Source organism: Python bivittatus, unplaced genomic scaffold, assembly GCF_059951505.1.
Source record: "Python bivittatus isolate LINGU-HERP-01145 unplaced genomic scaffold, Pbiv_v1 ctg000440_np1212, whole genome shotgun sequence".
Classification (NCBI taxonomy): Eukaryota; Metazoa; Chordata; class Lepidosauria; order Squamata; family Pythonidae; genus Python; species Python bivittatus.
In genome coordinates this window covers 4,221,935-4,234,469 of record NW_028277063.1, presented here as the reverse complement: position 1 = coordinate 4,234,469, position 12,535 = coordinate 4,221,935, and the positions used below count along the sequence as shown (strand labels likewise).

Sequence of the window (12,535 nt, the reverse complement as noted above, 5' to 3'; positions counted from 1 at the left end):
TCTTGCCAAATGTAAACTGAACTGGAGAGAGGCCATTTCTGATGCTGTCTTTACTCATTGTTCCTTGCACCCTCAATACCACTTCCCCGTACTTTGTGTGCAGTCCCAAATGGAATTAATTCTGGAATGAGTGCACACATAACCCTCTGTAGTCCCCCAAGAGGTTATTGATAAAGGTCTTCCAGATAAAAATAGTGCATAGGTGAACAATTAATAAATTGGCAGAGGAAACAAGTTAGGCTGTGTCCCAAAGGTGGATCTAGCAGCAGATAAACTTCACTGCTAACTTTGCCCCCCGTAAGCGTCTTTGTTACTTTCACTCAGGAAGCAGGAAAGCAAACTAGCCTCTGATAAAAACACGTACTGTTACCTATTGTTGGAGAGGAATTGGCAGGGCTTCCCAATAGGATCCAGGAAGTGGTCTGGCTTGCCAGTAAGAAATCATACGTCTTCAACCCAAAAGCAAAATAATCAGTCAGTTTGCAGATGATCAAGGTTTATTTGAGAGTAGGAGGTTTAAGTTCCTTAGAGACTTGAAATTTAGGACTAAGAATTGAATAGCTCTTAAGAGTGGAGTATCACTGAACTCTGCTACCTTACTGGAAGTTGTGCATTTAATTGAATAGCTCTTAAGAGTGGAGTATCACTGAACTCTGCTACCTTACTGGAAGTTTTGCATGAAATGCACAGAACTGGCATCTGCAATAAAGCACATTTTCTGGTCTTTAAGGTGCTGCAAGGTTGGTTTGTTTTTTTCTCCTAGGAATTGTCCCTTCACTGAAGCCCTCTTTGTTTCCTCATAGACTGGTGTGTCTTCCTCACCCTTCAGCAGCATATCTATGTATGCTATGCTGCCTATAAAAACAAACAAGTCGCCGAACTTCTTTCTCGTAACTGGCTTCTGAGTCAGCAATCTTGAAAGCTGTCAAGTTACAGCAATGACCTTTACTAAAGGCAGTGACTGGAAGTGGGGAGGGAGAGGTCAGGATCTCACAGTGGTCAAAGTGGAAATGGAGGAGGGGAGGGTTGCTGCGGATTTGATGCAACATGGCTTATTGCTGAAAATCTGCCATCAGTCTGGTCTTACAGTTGCCTATATTCTATAGGAAGAAGCTAAAGAATGCTCTTGGTTGTAGATTCAAGCATTCTTGTTACTGGATATCCACAGTCTTTCCTTGTCTGTCTTGAGAGTTTATAGAGAAGAAGGCACAATAGTTGCAGCTAAATACAAACTCTAGCATTTTAAGAAGTTGAAACACTTTTTGAGATGTAATTGATGACATTACTACCGGGCAGTGTTTTTGTAGACTTCATAGATGTTCCTTGTGCAGATAGCAGAGATCCTTCATTTGTCATGGGACCATTTCACACAAACTTGTGCATCTTTCAACAATTTTCAGCTGAAGGTGAAAACAGAATTGGGAGATGCTAGGGCAGCTCTGCCTGTGGATGGAATAAAACTTTCTGCTATATTTCTACCTGCACACAAGAAGCTTTTGAGATGTGGGAAGTGGTTAGCTTGAAAATGTGGAAGGGAAGGGGATTGTTGTATAGGATACCCATCTGCAGAAACCTGACTAAGCCACTCTCCCCTATCCCTGTTTCAGATTATTTTCATCAGTTTTTGGGAGACCAATTAAATAGCTCCACAATGAAATGGTTGGTTTATCCGTCAGATGGTTTATTTCAAGAAAATAGTGGAGCGTCAGCAATACGCTATCTACAACCAGCTCTATTCATCAATTCTAAGAAGGGCCCAACTCTGCACTCATTACAAGGTCTTGAAACTGGTGCCCCAGTTCTTCCTTTTAGCTGCAGATTGAGTTCAATAATGCCTGGGGGACTGGCAGCCTCTGCAGCTGAGCCCTGGTGTCACCTCTGCCCTGCACACTGGCGCGTACAGCCCGCTGACACAGATCCTGCAAAGTGGGCACCTTGCAACGGAGTGGCTGTGAGAGGGCCAAAGGCACTGGAGGCTGACCCTCACTCTCCAAGTAGCAGGGACCCCCTTCTACAGCCCCAAGGCAGAGATAATATTCAACTAACTGGACCACGCAACTGAAGGCTGGGGGATGGCCAGCCCCTGGCAAGGCCTCCAGGTGGAATGCTGAGTCCTGCTGCTGAATACGCAAGTTGGTGATGCCTGTCCTGGTGCGGACACTCAAGGTGAAGAGGTGATGATGGTCAGAGGAATCTCTCACCAGGAAGACACCAGGAGGCTGGGAAGTCAAGAGTCGCTTGGCTTCAGCCCCTGACAGGCTGCCCCAGTAGAAGCCACTGGCCTCCAGTCGTTCCAAGGCACTTTCCACCCGCTCAAACTCTCCACAGAAACTCTTGAAATGGTAGGAAGGGACGGCAGGACCTGTCATGGCCACCACGACTGGTACAGATGCCGGCGGGCAGCAACAGCACAGGGGGACCATCGCGCCACCAGTTGACTAGAGGACAGTTTGATCATTTACCAGAGCTGCATCTGAAAAGGAAGGTAAAGTCAATTCACAGAGAAGCACACGAACATCACTTATATCAAGGGTGCTCACCCAGTTTTGACTGGGGGTAGACATTTGGTATTTGAATAGTAGAAAGAAAGAGGGTGCACATTGAAAAAAATGGGCAGAGACAGGAAAAAAATAAGTGCAGTGAGTTCACTTCTCCATGCATTTAATATTTTCCCCCTTTCAGAGAGAAGTAGTGTGGTATAGTGAACAAGGACCAAGGAGATTAAGGTTCCAGTTCAAACTCTGCCATGGACCTCCACTAGTTAATACTGGACCAACGACAATGTCTCGTCAAACCTACTCCACAGGGTCTTTTTATGAAGATAAGTTAGAAGAGAGTACTACTTATCTTACTTTAAGCTCCTATTTAAAGATATGATGTAAATCCAATGAATAAAAATTGAAACATCATAGGTTTGGGATTAGAATTTGGGAGGTGCTCTAGGGCTGTGCCTAAGTGTAGAGGCACTAATTGCAGCCTGGAAGCTAAAGGTGGTCCACTCTTCACCCACTTTTTTTACATTTCAAACGTTAGGCTTTTCTCTTGATCTCAAATTCCTCATTGGCTGAGCTTAGAAAGCTGCTTAAGCTTCAATGTTTACACTAAATGGTTGCCGGTTTTGTGGGGGGGAGGGGGGGAGGGTGTCTTGACTCCTGGCCACTGCCTGAACATGTACCAGCAATTTTCTTGCCAATATTCTTGTAAGTGGGTTGCTGCTGCCTTCTTCCTAGGGCTGAGAGTGTGTGACTGGCCCAAGGACTCCAGCTGGCTTTGTACCTAAGGCAGGACTAGAACTGATGGTCTCCACTTTCTAGCCTGGTGTCTTTAACCATTACACCAAACTGTCTCTCAAATCGAGATTAGATCGCCCACAATATTTCATTCTGAGTTCATATATCTCTGACAAGGTTTACTTGCAAAATCTTAGATAAGCCTTATCCAGCTTAGCAAGTTTAGTAAAATGTATTGGGAAAATAGCCTAGAGTAGCCAAATCCCACATATTCTAAACAATTTACTAATACTTTATTGTATGGAGCTTAGCTTGTCTAAGCATCACAGTACAGGGCACTTCATTTTTTGCAAAGAGCCTGAACTGAGTTGTCCAATGAGACTGGGATTAAAGAATTATAGTCCCAAAATATGGAATTTGACATTTTATGAAGAATTCTGGCTCTATTGAGCCTGGGGTTCAGGAAAGAAAATTACTGTAAGGAGGTAGAAATAAATTTCCACTTCTGATGGTAAAGGGTAGATATATTCCTTAGTCATTTTTTAAATGTCCTTTTAGTGTAAATATGAGACAATGAAGCAGCACAACGCTAAATTGCACATGTTCTCCCATATTCTTTGCCACAAATAATTTACAGTATTTCCAGTAAAAATAGAAGGTAGAATACAGTGACCAAAGTTCCCAGGAGGAGCATGATGGATAAGAAATTCTTGATCTTGTTACTTAAGGCCTGTGTGCCAGCTTCTACCAGTTGAGCCTTTGGCATTAACCCTTTATGACTATAAGGACTAGGACTGGTCTGATTTGGTGGTCTCCACTTTCTAACCTGGTGTCTTTAATTTCATGTATTTTTATACTGCTGCCCATACAGTCATATCTCAAAGAAAGCTGTCCTTCTGAAGATGCAGATTCATTCCTGCAATAGAGCCAGCTAGCCCTGCAAAATCCATAGAAGAGAGGAGCCAAACTGTTAGCTTCTTAAACTGACTGATAAACAGGAGGAGCAAGAGGTTCCCTTTGGGACAGTATTTCAGGAAAGGCTACAAAGAACAGAGGGGTGGGTGAGTGTCCACGAATCATATAAGAAAATAGAATTGTTGGTGCAGCCTTGCAGCTCTGTTCTAGTTCTGGGATTCCCTTTTCCCCCAAGACCCGTCACTTGTAGGGAGCAGTTCACGGCGGTGGATTTGTGGACAATCTCACTAACCAGAAAATCTGGCATGGAAGTCAGAGGATCCAGTTTGAAATGCCCCAGAACATAAATTCCCCTGAAGCAGAAAGCACAGCATGGAAGTGAATGTTATTCTAACTTCTGGTTTGGGTTGCTAGTTTTTCACTTGATGGCAGTTTTTAAGAAGACTCTGAGAAGCAGTGTGAAATACTGCTAACGTTTGCTTCTCCTTTCCTTCTTTCTGCTACCAAGCCTGGACGCTTCTCTTGCTAAGAAACCAACCATGACAGCTTCCTTTTATGATAAACTTAACTTCTTTAAAAAGTGTTTAATCTCACCATGGATCTCAGTTACAAGATGGCTTTGAAACCATTACGTAACTCAGAACATGTTCAGGCCAGAGAAAGCAGGATTCTATTTCATAATCTGAGAGCTTGTTATTGGTTGAAAGAGCTAACTGGTCCTTGAAAGAGAAAAAGTCTAACTCAGCAACCACTGAAAAGCAGAATTGGGGGAGGGAGCCAGTCCAAGAATGGGAAAGATAACTAGCATGCAGTTTCGGGAAAAAAGGCAAAGACCCTTTTCAGTTGACCTCGATGTCTAATGACTGCCTAGCCAACATGTCCACATTGCTTTCTTGACAACAATGCAGAAGTGGTTTGCCATGATTTTTTTCTAAGATGTGATGTTTTTCTCAAATTCCCCATTTAGCCTATAGCTAGCCTTTGGTTTCCTAGCAGTCTTCCATCCAGGTACTAACCAGTCCAATCCTGCTTAACTGTGTTTAAGATCAGTCAAGGTTACTAGCTGTGGTCACCTGCAATGAAATGCAGTTTTGAGGAAGAATCTGTAGGAGCTCCTGCCAAATATTTTCAGGAAGCAAAGGTTACATTGTATATTTGACTGAAGTCAGCTTGCTCTCAAATTGTTGCCCTTACTGATTTGTAAGTAAGTACAGTAGTAAGCTATCTGGCATTCCCAACCTGGTGGCCCCCAGATGCATTGAGCTACAACTTCTCATCATTATAGGCCAGCTGGGAATAATGGGAGGTGTAGTACAATGAATCTGGAGGCCACCAGGTTGAAGAAGCCTACTCTAAATCTTCATTCTGACCCTATAAAAAGCCTGCTATTGAACGATCCTTAAGGTTTTGGGAGTCTCAGCAGGTAGTAGCTCCTGGCTAACCTTATCTGGGCTCCAAAGTTAAACAGGGTCAGTCCTAGTCAGGATTTGGATGACAGTCTTCCAGGGAATATCGCGGCTGAAAGCTAGACCAGGAAGCGAAAATACCAAACCAACAGAAGAAGTTGACCAAAATCACTACTATGCATTGCCAAGAAAACTGAATGGCCATGGCCATGAAATCAACAGGAACTGCGCTTGACTCAAAGAAAATGTCTGGTCTTGAGCAATATATTGTAATGTTGTATATTACTGAGTTTATTTCCTCTAAACTTACTGATAAAAGTAATTGCAATAATGGAGAATCTACATAAATCAGGGTTGGACTGTTGGGTTGCCGGTGATCTCTGAGCTTGGCATTCTCTTTGCAGACATTTCATTACCTCACCCAGTAACACCATCAGTGCTCTTTGTTTATCCCAGAATAGTATATAATTAATAAATTATTGATTATAATTAATAATAAATAGTATACCACCTTGCCTCTTGAGTCACTATTCCATACCTGGATAGAAGGCTTTATCTGCACCACACTCCAGACATTCTCATGTAACCAGTCAAGTAAACAAGGATTAATCTTATCCCACTGTTACCATATTTTTCTTAGTAAATCTCTGGCAGGAAGAATGTATGATAGATTAAAATTCTTTGTCAGTTTGCTTACAAACAAAGATACCAACAAAGAAAGGAGTATGGTGAACTTCAACTCTAAAATTAATCTCAGATTCATAAGAATAAAGGGGAAAAATCTTTCTGGGACTATACCACTAGAAAGCAGTAGGTTGAAGATGGTATATTTGACAGCTCATATTCATCAACTGTTCCCTGTATCTAAAAATCTAGAGTCTCTGTAACTTTAGAGAACGAGGTAAATCTACAATTGTACTTATAACTGCTGTAAAGAAGATCAGAAACCACCTCTTTATATCTTTTTTCTTTCTTTTCTATTTTTCTTCTACCTTTTTTTTCTTTTTGCACTTTAACTTTCTCTTTTATTTCTTCTTTTTCTTTTTTCCTTCTTATTCTATTTTAGCATGTATTAATTTTTACTCGTTTTAAAACTTTTAATAAAATTGTATTAAAAAAATAGAAATCTAGAGTCTCTTCTCCTAACATACTGTATTTTGAGGACGCAGTACTTTTCATGTGGGAAACCATTCTTTGTGGCTGCCTTGTAAAATCCCTTCCATAAACACTTAACCCTAAGTAACTGTTCTAGAAAATTTCATTGCAATGCACATTGGGGGGGAGTGCCTACACCAATCTGAGGGTTAATTCCATTATATATTAGTTGCCTCTGGAGAACAATGAAATATTGTAGGCAAGAGCACTAAGGAAGAAAGTTATGTACAGAGGCGATTTTTCTTTTTAGGTGCCTTCAGGGCTCCTGGCAATTGCCTAGACATGTCCCTGCAGTTTTCTTGGCCACATTTCTTCAAAGTGTTTCCTATTGCTTCCTTCCCAGGGCTGAGAGAGTGTGCACCTAGAACTCAAAGCCTCCCGGTTCTAACCTGGTGCCTCAAACCACTACACTGAAAAATGAGCAGACGATGTTACTGAAAACTGTAAAACACTTACATATTTAAGTAATCTGTGAATAATACTTTACTGGGCAGAGAGTAAATTTAGCACAGTTCAAAAGTCACAGTCTCAGAGCAGTAAGATTCTAGTATCCTGTTCACAGATCCAAGTGAGTTATAGCTTCTGTGCAAATACTTTCCATGTGGGTTTTTTTCTTTTTTTAAAAAAAAACAAAAACATCCCCTGAAGTAGCCTTACACAGGAAAATGTGGCACATTTTAAGGGGAGCAGCATCTGAACTCAAACCTGTCAGCTTTAGGTCATATCCAATCTGCATCCTAGAAGGAAACTACTTCGCTGCCAGCAGGAAGAAAGAGGACAGAGTCCGGTCCACTGGACACAACACATGGGCTATGAACTCTCTGCTAGTCCCCACCCACTCCTATCCATCTCAACCGTCTCTCCAAATTCCAAAATCCTCTCAATTACCCTTCTTCTGCTTAGATGAACAAATCCTGGACAGAAGTCAGCTACCTCCAGGGTGGTTCGGTTGTGCAATTGAAAATAAGGAGAGCAGAGAAAAGGGGGGTGAGTACATTCAATATAGGTGGTCCTAGTTCAGTCCCTGTCAACTCCATTTAGAAATGGACTGAGTAGCAAGTAGTAGGGAGCAAGAGCTGACATTAACAGGCTAGATAAACCAATAGTTTGAACTGATGTACAAACAACTACTGGCAGATCCTGTAGCTTTGAAGCACTCCCACCCTCAAAAGAGACTCTTATGTCTCTGAATGAGACTTTTCTTATCTGCCAATAACTCCAGGAGTTGCACCCAACTTTATCTTACATTTTGAATATGAAGAGGAAATTTCCACCATTTAGGATATAATCAAACTAACTTGTCTTGAACAAAGTGGTCTTGTCACTTTTCCGTGTGAGTCCATGCTAAACACCCACCCAATCACCTTTAGATCCACCTCATTTCTACATTAGGTGCAACTGGGTAATTCTCAAGTCACAGAAGCTATTGCAGATACCTCCTTGTTGTTGAATCTTTGTACAAGGTGAGTTTTGTATAGCTAAGCATCTTCCCCAAACCCCACATCTTTCTGTGAACATTTCTGGCACATGAGTTCTTCCAACTAGCTTTACTCTAGGTCATCTCCCACTTTCTTTTGTAATGCTGTTTCTCAGGGATGAGGTCAATGCCACAATTCATGGAGCTGTTAGGAGACTGAGTGACAGAGGAGAGTTACAGGAGTTGACATCTGGTGGGCACCACATTGGGGAAAGCACAAATAAAGCAACACAACTACAGAACCATCTTCTTGGTTCAGTCTACCAAATCATCCAATGTATTAGCGTCCTTAAGGCACTTTGATTTAATTATATATCTCTACATGATGGAGGGAGGAATGTTTTTGTTGTTACAGAGGGTTTAACCCCCTCCCAAAAAAGGTAGAACATCATCCACTGAGAAAGAACTCTTAAACCCCATATGTTTCAACAGAATGTGAATACAGCAGGAGTCATGCTTTAAGTTTCCACTTAGATTATTTTAAACCCTACAGTACTAGCTTAGACTGGACTGTGGTTCTAAACAGAAATTGCACATTTTTTCTGGGCCAAGGGCCACGCATGCTGTGAGCACATATTCCAAAAAGTAATATAGCACACCCAGCTGAATTTCATTTTCTTTGTATGTAAATAGAGTTGATGTGATTAATTCTCCAGTTACATAGGAAATATTTTCTTCTTTTAGGCACATTTAAAATGATCATTAAATAACAATTTGAGGAAAGGTTGGGGGGCACAAGTGACCCTCCACTTCAGATTGTGCTTCTCTGCTATAATATATATAACGCAGCAGCTTTCTCAACAAGCCCCACTCAGCCTGCAGCGGGATGGGACGGAAACTGAGTACTTCTCCATGTCAAATGATGTTCTACCAATTGCTTGATTTGTATTGTTCATTTTTAGTCTTTTCTCATAACTGCAGATGGGAAATAGCAAGAAATGGGAAGAAGGGAGAGGAGGGTGCTAGTTAATATGTTACAGAGTAATGAAAATAATATTTATGTCTTCATAGAAAGAAATGGGAAAATCATGGCTGGTAAACAAAGCTTTATTACAGTTTTCATCTGGTGCTGGAAGAAAACACACTTGCATGAAATCAATGTAAAATCTGGCTGATTTTTATTTCTCTCTCTCTCTCTCACACACACACACACACACACACACACACACCAGTATTCCTAGGCATGCAATGCTGTTGGGTTTAAAAGTTGAGAGGGTTCCAGTACAGTACTGCATATTAAAAGTTGGTTGTTTGCATTGTGGCACTCGTAATCTTAGAAAACAGCTTTTAACCTCCGACGGGGCTTAATAGTTTGCACATTCGAAAACGTTGCTCTGAATTTTGCCAGATTCCGAATTCCTCCAGGATCTGATTTTCGAATTGTTGTTGTTGCTGTTATTCGGCAGCCTAAAGATGGTCTTCCATCTTCCCCCCTCCTAAAAAGTCAGCGCCAAAACCAGAGTGAGGCTTCCCGCCCTGATTTACCCACAAATAAACTAGCCCTGAAAGAGTGCTCCACACTCAGCTAGTAGCCCCCAGCGCCCGTGCACCGTCTCTTGCTTAAGGGTGCCCGGGACGGGTTTTCCTTCTTGCCAACTTTCGCAGCCCCCTGCCCCGGCTTGGGAAACAATCTCCCCCGCCCTCCCTCCCTCCCTCAGAACGCCCGCGGAGTTTTGCCGCCGCCGCCGCCGCCGCCGCCGCCCCGAAGCTTACCTTTGGGCGCGAGGAAAGCAGAGAGGTGCCTGTCTTTCTCCGAGAAGGGGGAGAGCGCGGGAGAAGGGGGCCAGCAGATCGCTTTAAAACACGGACCCCGCTTTGCAGGCTGGGCTACGGGAAGCAAGTCCGGCGCGGGCGCCCCTTTTCCCCATCTTTCACGCGTCGGCGGCGGGAGGATGGAGGTGGGCGAAGGCGCACCGCCCGCCGGGATGGTCTCGGAGGGAGCTTTCGCCTCCCCAATTCGGACGGATGAATTTTTCGCTCCCGGTTCAGGACGCAGGAAGAGTAGAAAGAGGTAGAAGTTTGCGGAGGGTGGGGGGAGTGAAGTGGAGGAGGAGGAGGAGGAGGAGGAGGAGGAGTATGGAAGAACAGCGCCAATCTATTTCCTTTGGCCAAAGAACCGCGGCCCCTCTGTGGTTTCCTGGAAATGCGTGTGAATGTACGTGCGCGTTTCTGAAGCGAGAAGCGCCTTTCCCGTTAGCGGAGGAATCGGAGAAGGCGAGGGGGGGCGGGGTGTCCGACGACTTCGAATACAACCTCCGTGTGTCGGCATGGGAGGGGGGGAAGCTTAAGGGGGGAGGGGAAAAGTGCACAAGAGTTTGCAATAATAGTTTGGCTGCTCGGATTGGGTACTGTATGTGTGTGTGTGTGTTAAAAAAGCTTGTATGTACATTTCACGGAGACAAGCGAGGAGAGACGCTGGATGCCTTGAGCCTGTGTGTGGCTGGGGCGGGGGGAGCGTGGCCGAGTATTTATTTTTATGAATGGTCGCAACTTTCATTGGCCGCTGGGGAGTGGCTGGCAGGGCTCTGATTGGCAGCAAGTGGCTGTATAAACCCCAGCAAGCTCCCTCCCCCTCCCCCTCCCCCTCCCCCTCCCCTTTTGCTGCTGCTGCTTTTTTTTTTTTTTTTCCTCTGGGTGATTCCTGGAAGTGTGAGGGACTGTTGGTAAGAAGGAGGGGAATGCGAGTTGGTTCCCGCCTCCGCCTATCTCTGCAGTGGAAGACGGGTTGGGTAAGGTGATCGGGCCTTTAGAGGGAGATCCCCCGCTCGCCCGAAGCGGCACACCTTCCCTTTTAACCCTCTCGGCGCAGGGGGGCGTGAAAAAGGTCGCGGAAGCGGCCAATTGCAGGCTGCCCTCTCCCCCTTCCCCCTCCCCGCGCTGGGAAAAGACATGCGAGCGAAGGGGGCGGGCTGCATGGGTCTGTGTTGGGTGCGCGTTGGGCGCGCGTGCGTTTCTGTAACTCGTGTCCCCCGTAGGCCGCGTTCGCACGGTGTGAATGCGGGCAGCTTGGATCGCTGCACAAAAGGAGCACGTTGTGTGCGTGGCTTCTCCGTGGAGAGAGCTTCGTGGATTCCAGCGGCTTTTCGGTTTGTAGACGACGGAGCCGCAGAACTGAACGCCCCCAGTTCGAAGATCGCTGCTGCCATAATGTAATGGCCAGATTCACACGACGCGCTAAACCCTAAATCCGGATTGTTTATATGCCATAGCATGCCCAAAGGAATCGATCACCTTACAACTTAATGGGGTCACCTGGTTCACAACCCCAATGATCACCCCGTGAACTACACCAGGGTGAACTAATCATTAGGTGGCTTTTGACAAGCCACTTCCGTTTCAGCCTCCATCTGCCCCATCTTGAATATGGAGATGATACATTGATTTTCTACCCTGAAGATGCTGTAAGGGTTAGGATAAAACTGCACATGCAGTGCTTTGAATATTTAATAGTACTACTGTATACAAACGTTCTGTATTGTTACTATCACTCCGATTATTACTGTTACTTTACAGTGTGGCAAGGTAGCTAGGGAGCTGGATGAAGGTTTGGGTTCAAATATCTGAAGCTAGAGAGGTACATATAGGATCTTCACAACATGGTGTAGTGCTTGGCTAAGACTTGAGAGATCTGAGTTCACCACCTCCCCCCCACCCCCCACCCCAAATTTCTCAGTCCATCAGTGTCATGTGAAAAGGGTGATAGGACCAGATACACACAACTTGAATTGCTTAAAAGACAGGTGGGAAAAGTGTAATAAACCATTTGCGAATGCACATGTGATGTGACACAAGCTTCTTTTTATGGCTATAGGCTATTTCAGTCCACTGTATGAGTCTCTGGAAAGTAGAGAGAGCCTAAAATCAATGCACTTGAATGTGAAAAGGTGTATGCATTATGTCTGTGCACTTGAAAACAGAAGCAAAATGAAGATGGAAATGTTCAACCAGGAGCATTTGAAAATACCAAAAAGAATATGTGAAAATTGTTTTGGCACAGCCGATGGATTAAAAGCTTTGCCCACCGCTCAACAGACGGCTGATCAACTTGCCTGCAAGGGAAAAAGTGGGGACTTTGGGACCTATGGAGAGTGGCTGTTTGGGACTGAAATTGCCCACCTATGATGCAAGCATTTTCTCTTATATTATGAGTCTGTATATTAGCTTGGAAGAGCCAGGGTGTTCTGTTGGTTGAGGGGCTGGGTTAGGAATGGGGAGATCTGAGTTCTTCCCTTGCCCTGGGCATGAAAGTCAACTAGGCAAATTTTGATCAGCCATTCTCTCTCAGCCTGAGGAAAAAAGGCAAACCACTTCCAAAAATATTGCTAAGGAAATGTTTCTATGCAATCACCAGA

The 12,535-nt window shown here is 44.2% G+C and overlaps 1 protein-coding gene across 2 annotated transcripts; it reads right to left on the bottom strand.

The window, feature by feature from the left end:
• Positions 1 to 467: 467 nt before the first annotated feature.
• On the bottom strand, positions 468 to 10,370 carry LOC103057222 (suppressor of cytokine signaling 3-like). 2 transcript variants are annotated; one of them, XR_015796509.1, is made up of 3 exons: positions 9,897 to 10,370; positions 661 to 2,473; positions 468 to 595 (listed from the first exon to the last, which is right to left on the bottom strand). XR_015796509.1 is itself a non-coding variant. In XM_088142689.1 (2 exons), the coding sequence occupies exon 2, from the start codon at positions 2,421 to 2,423 to the stop codon at positions 1,809 to 1,811; it is 615 nt and encodes a 204-aa protein (XP_087998815.1). In that variant the 5' UTR covers positions 2,424 to 2,473; positions 9,897 to 10,370; the 3' UTR covers positions 488 to 1,808. The 2 variants fall into 2 exon arrangements, 1 of the variants encoding a protein (XP_087998815.1); XM_088142689.1 differs by having other exon boundaries at positions 488 to 2,473.
• Between the last annotated feature and the right edge of the window lie 2,165 nt (positions 10,371 to 12,535).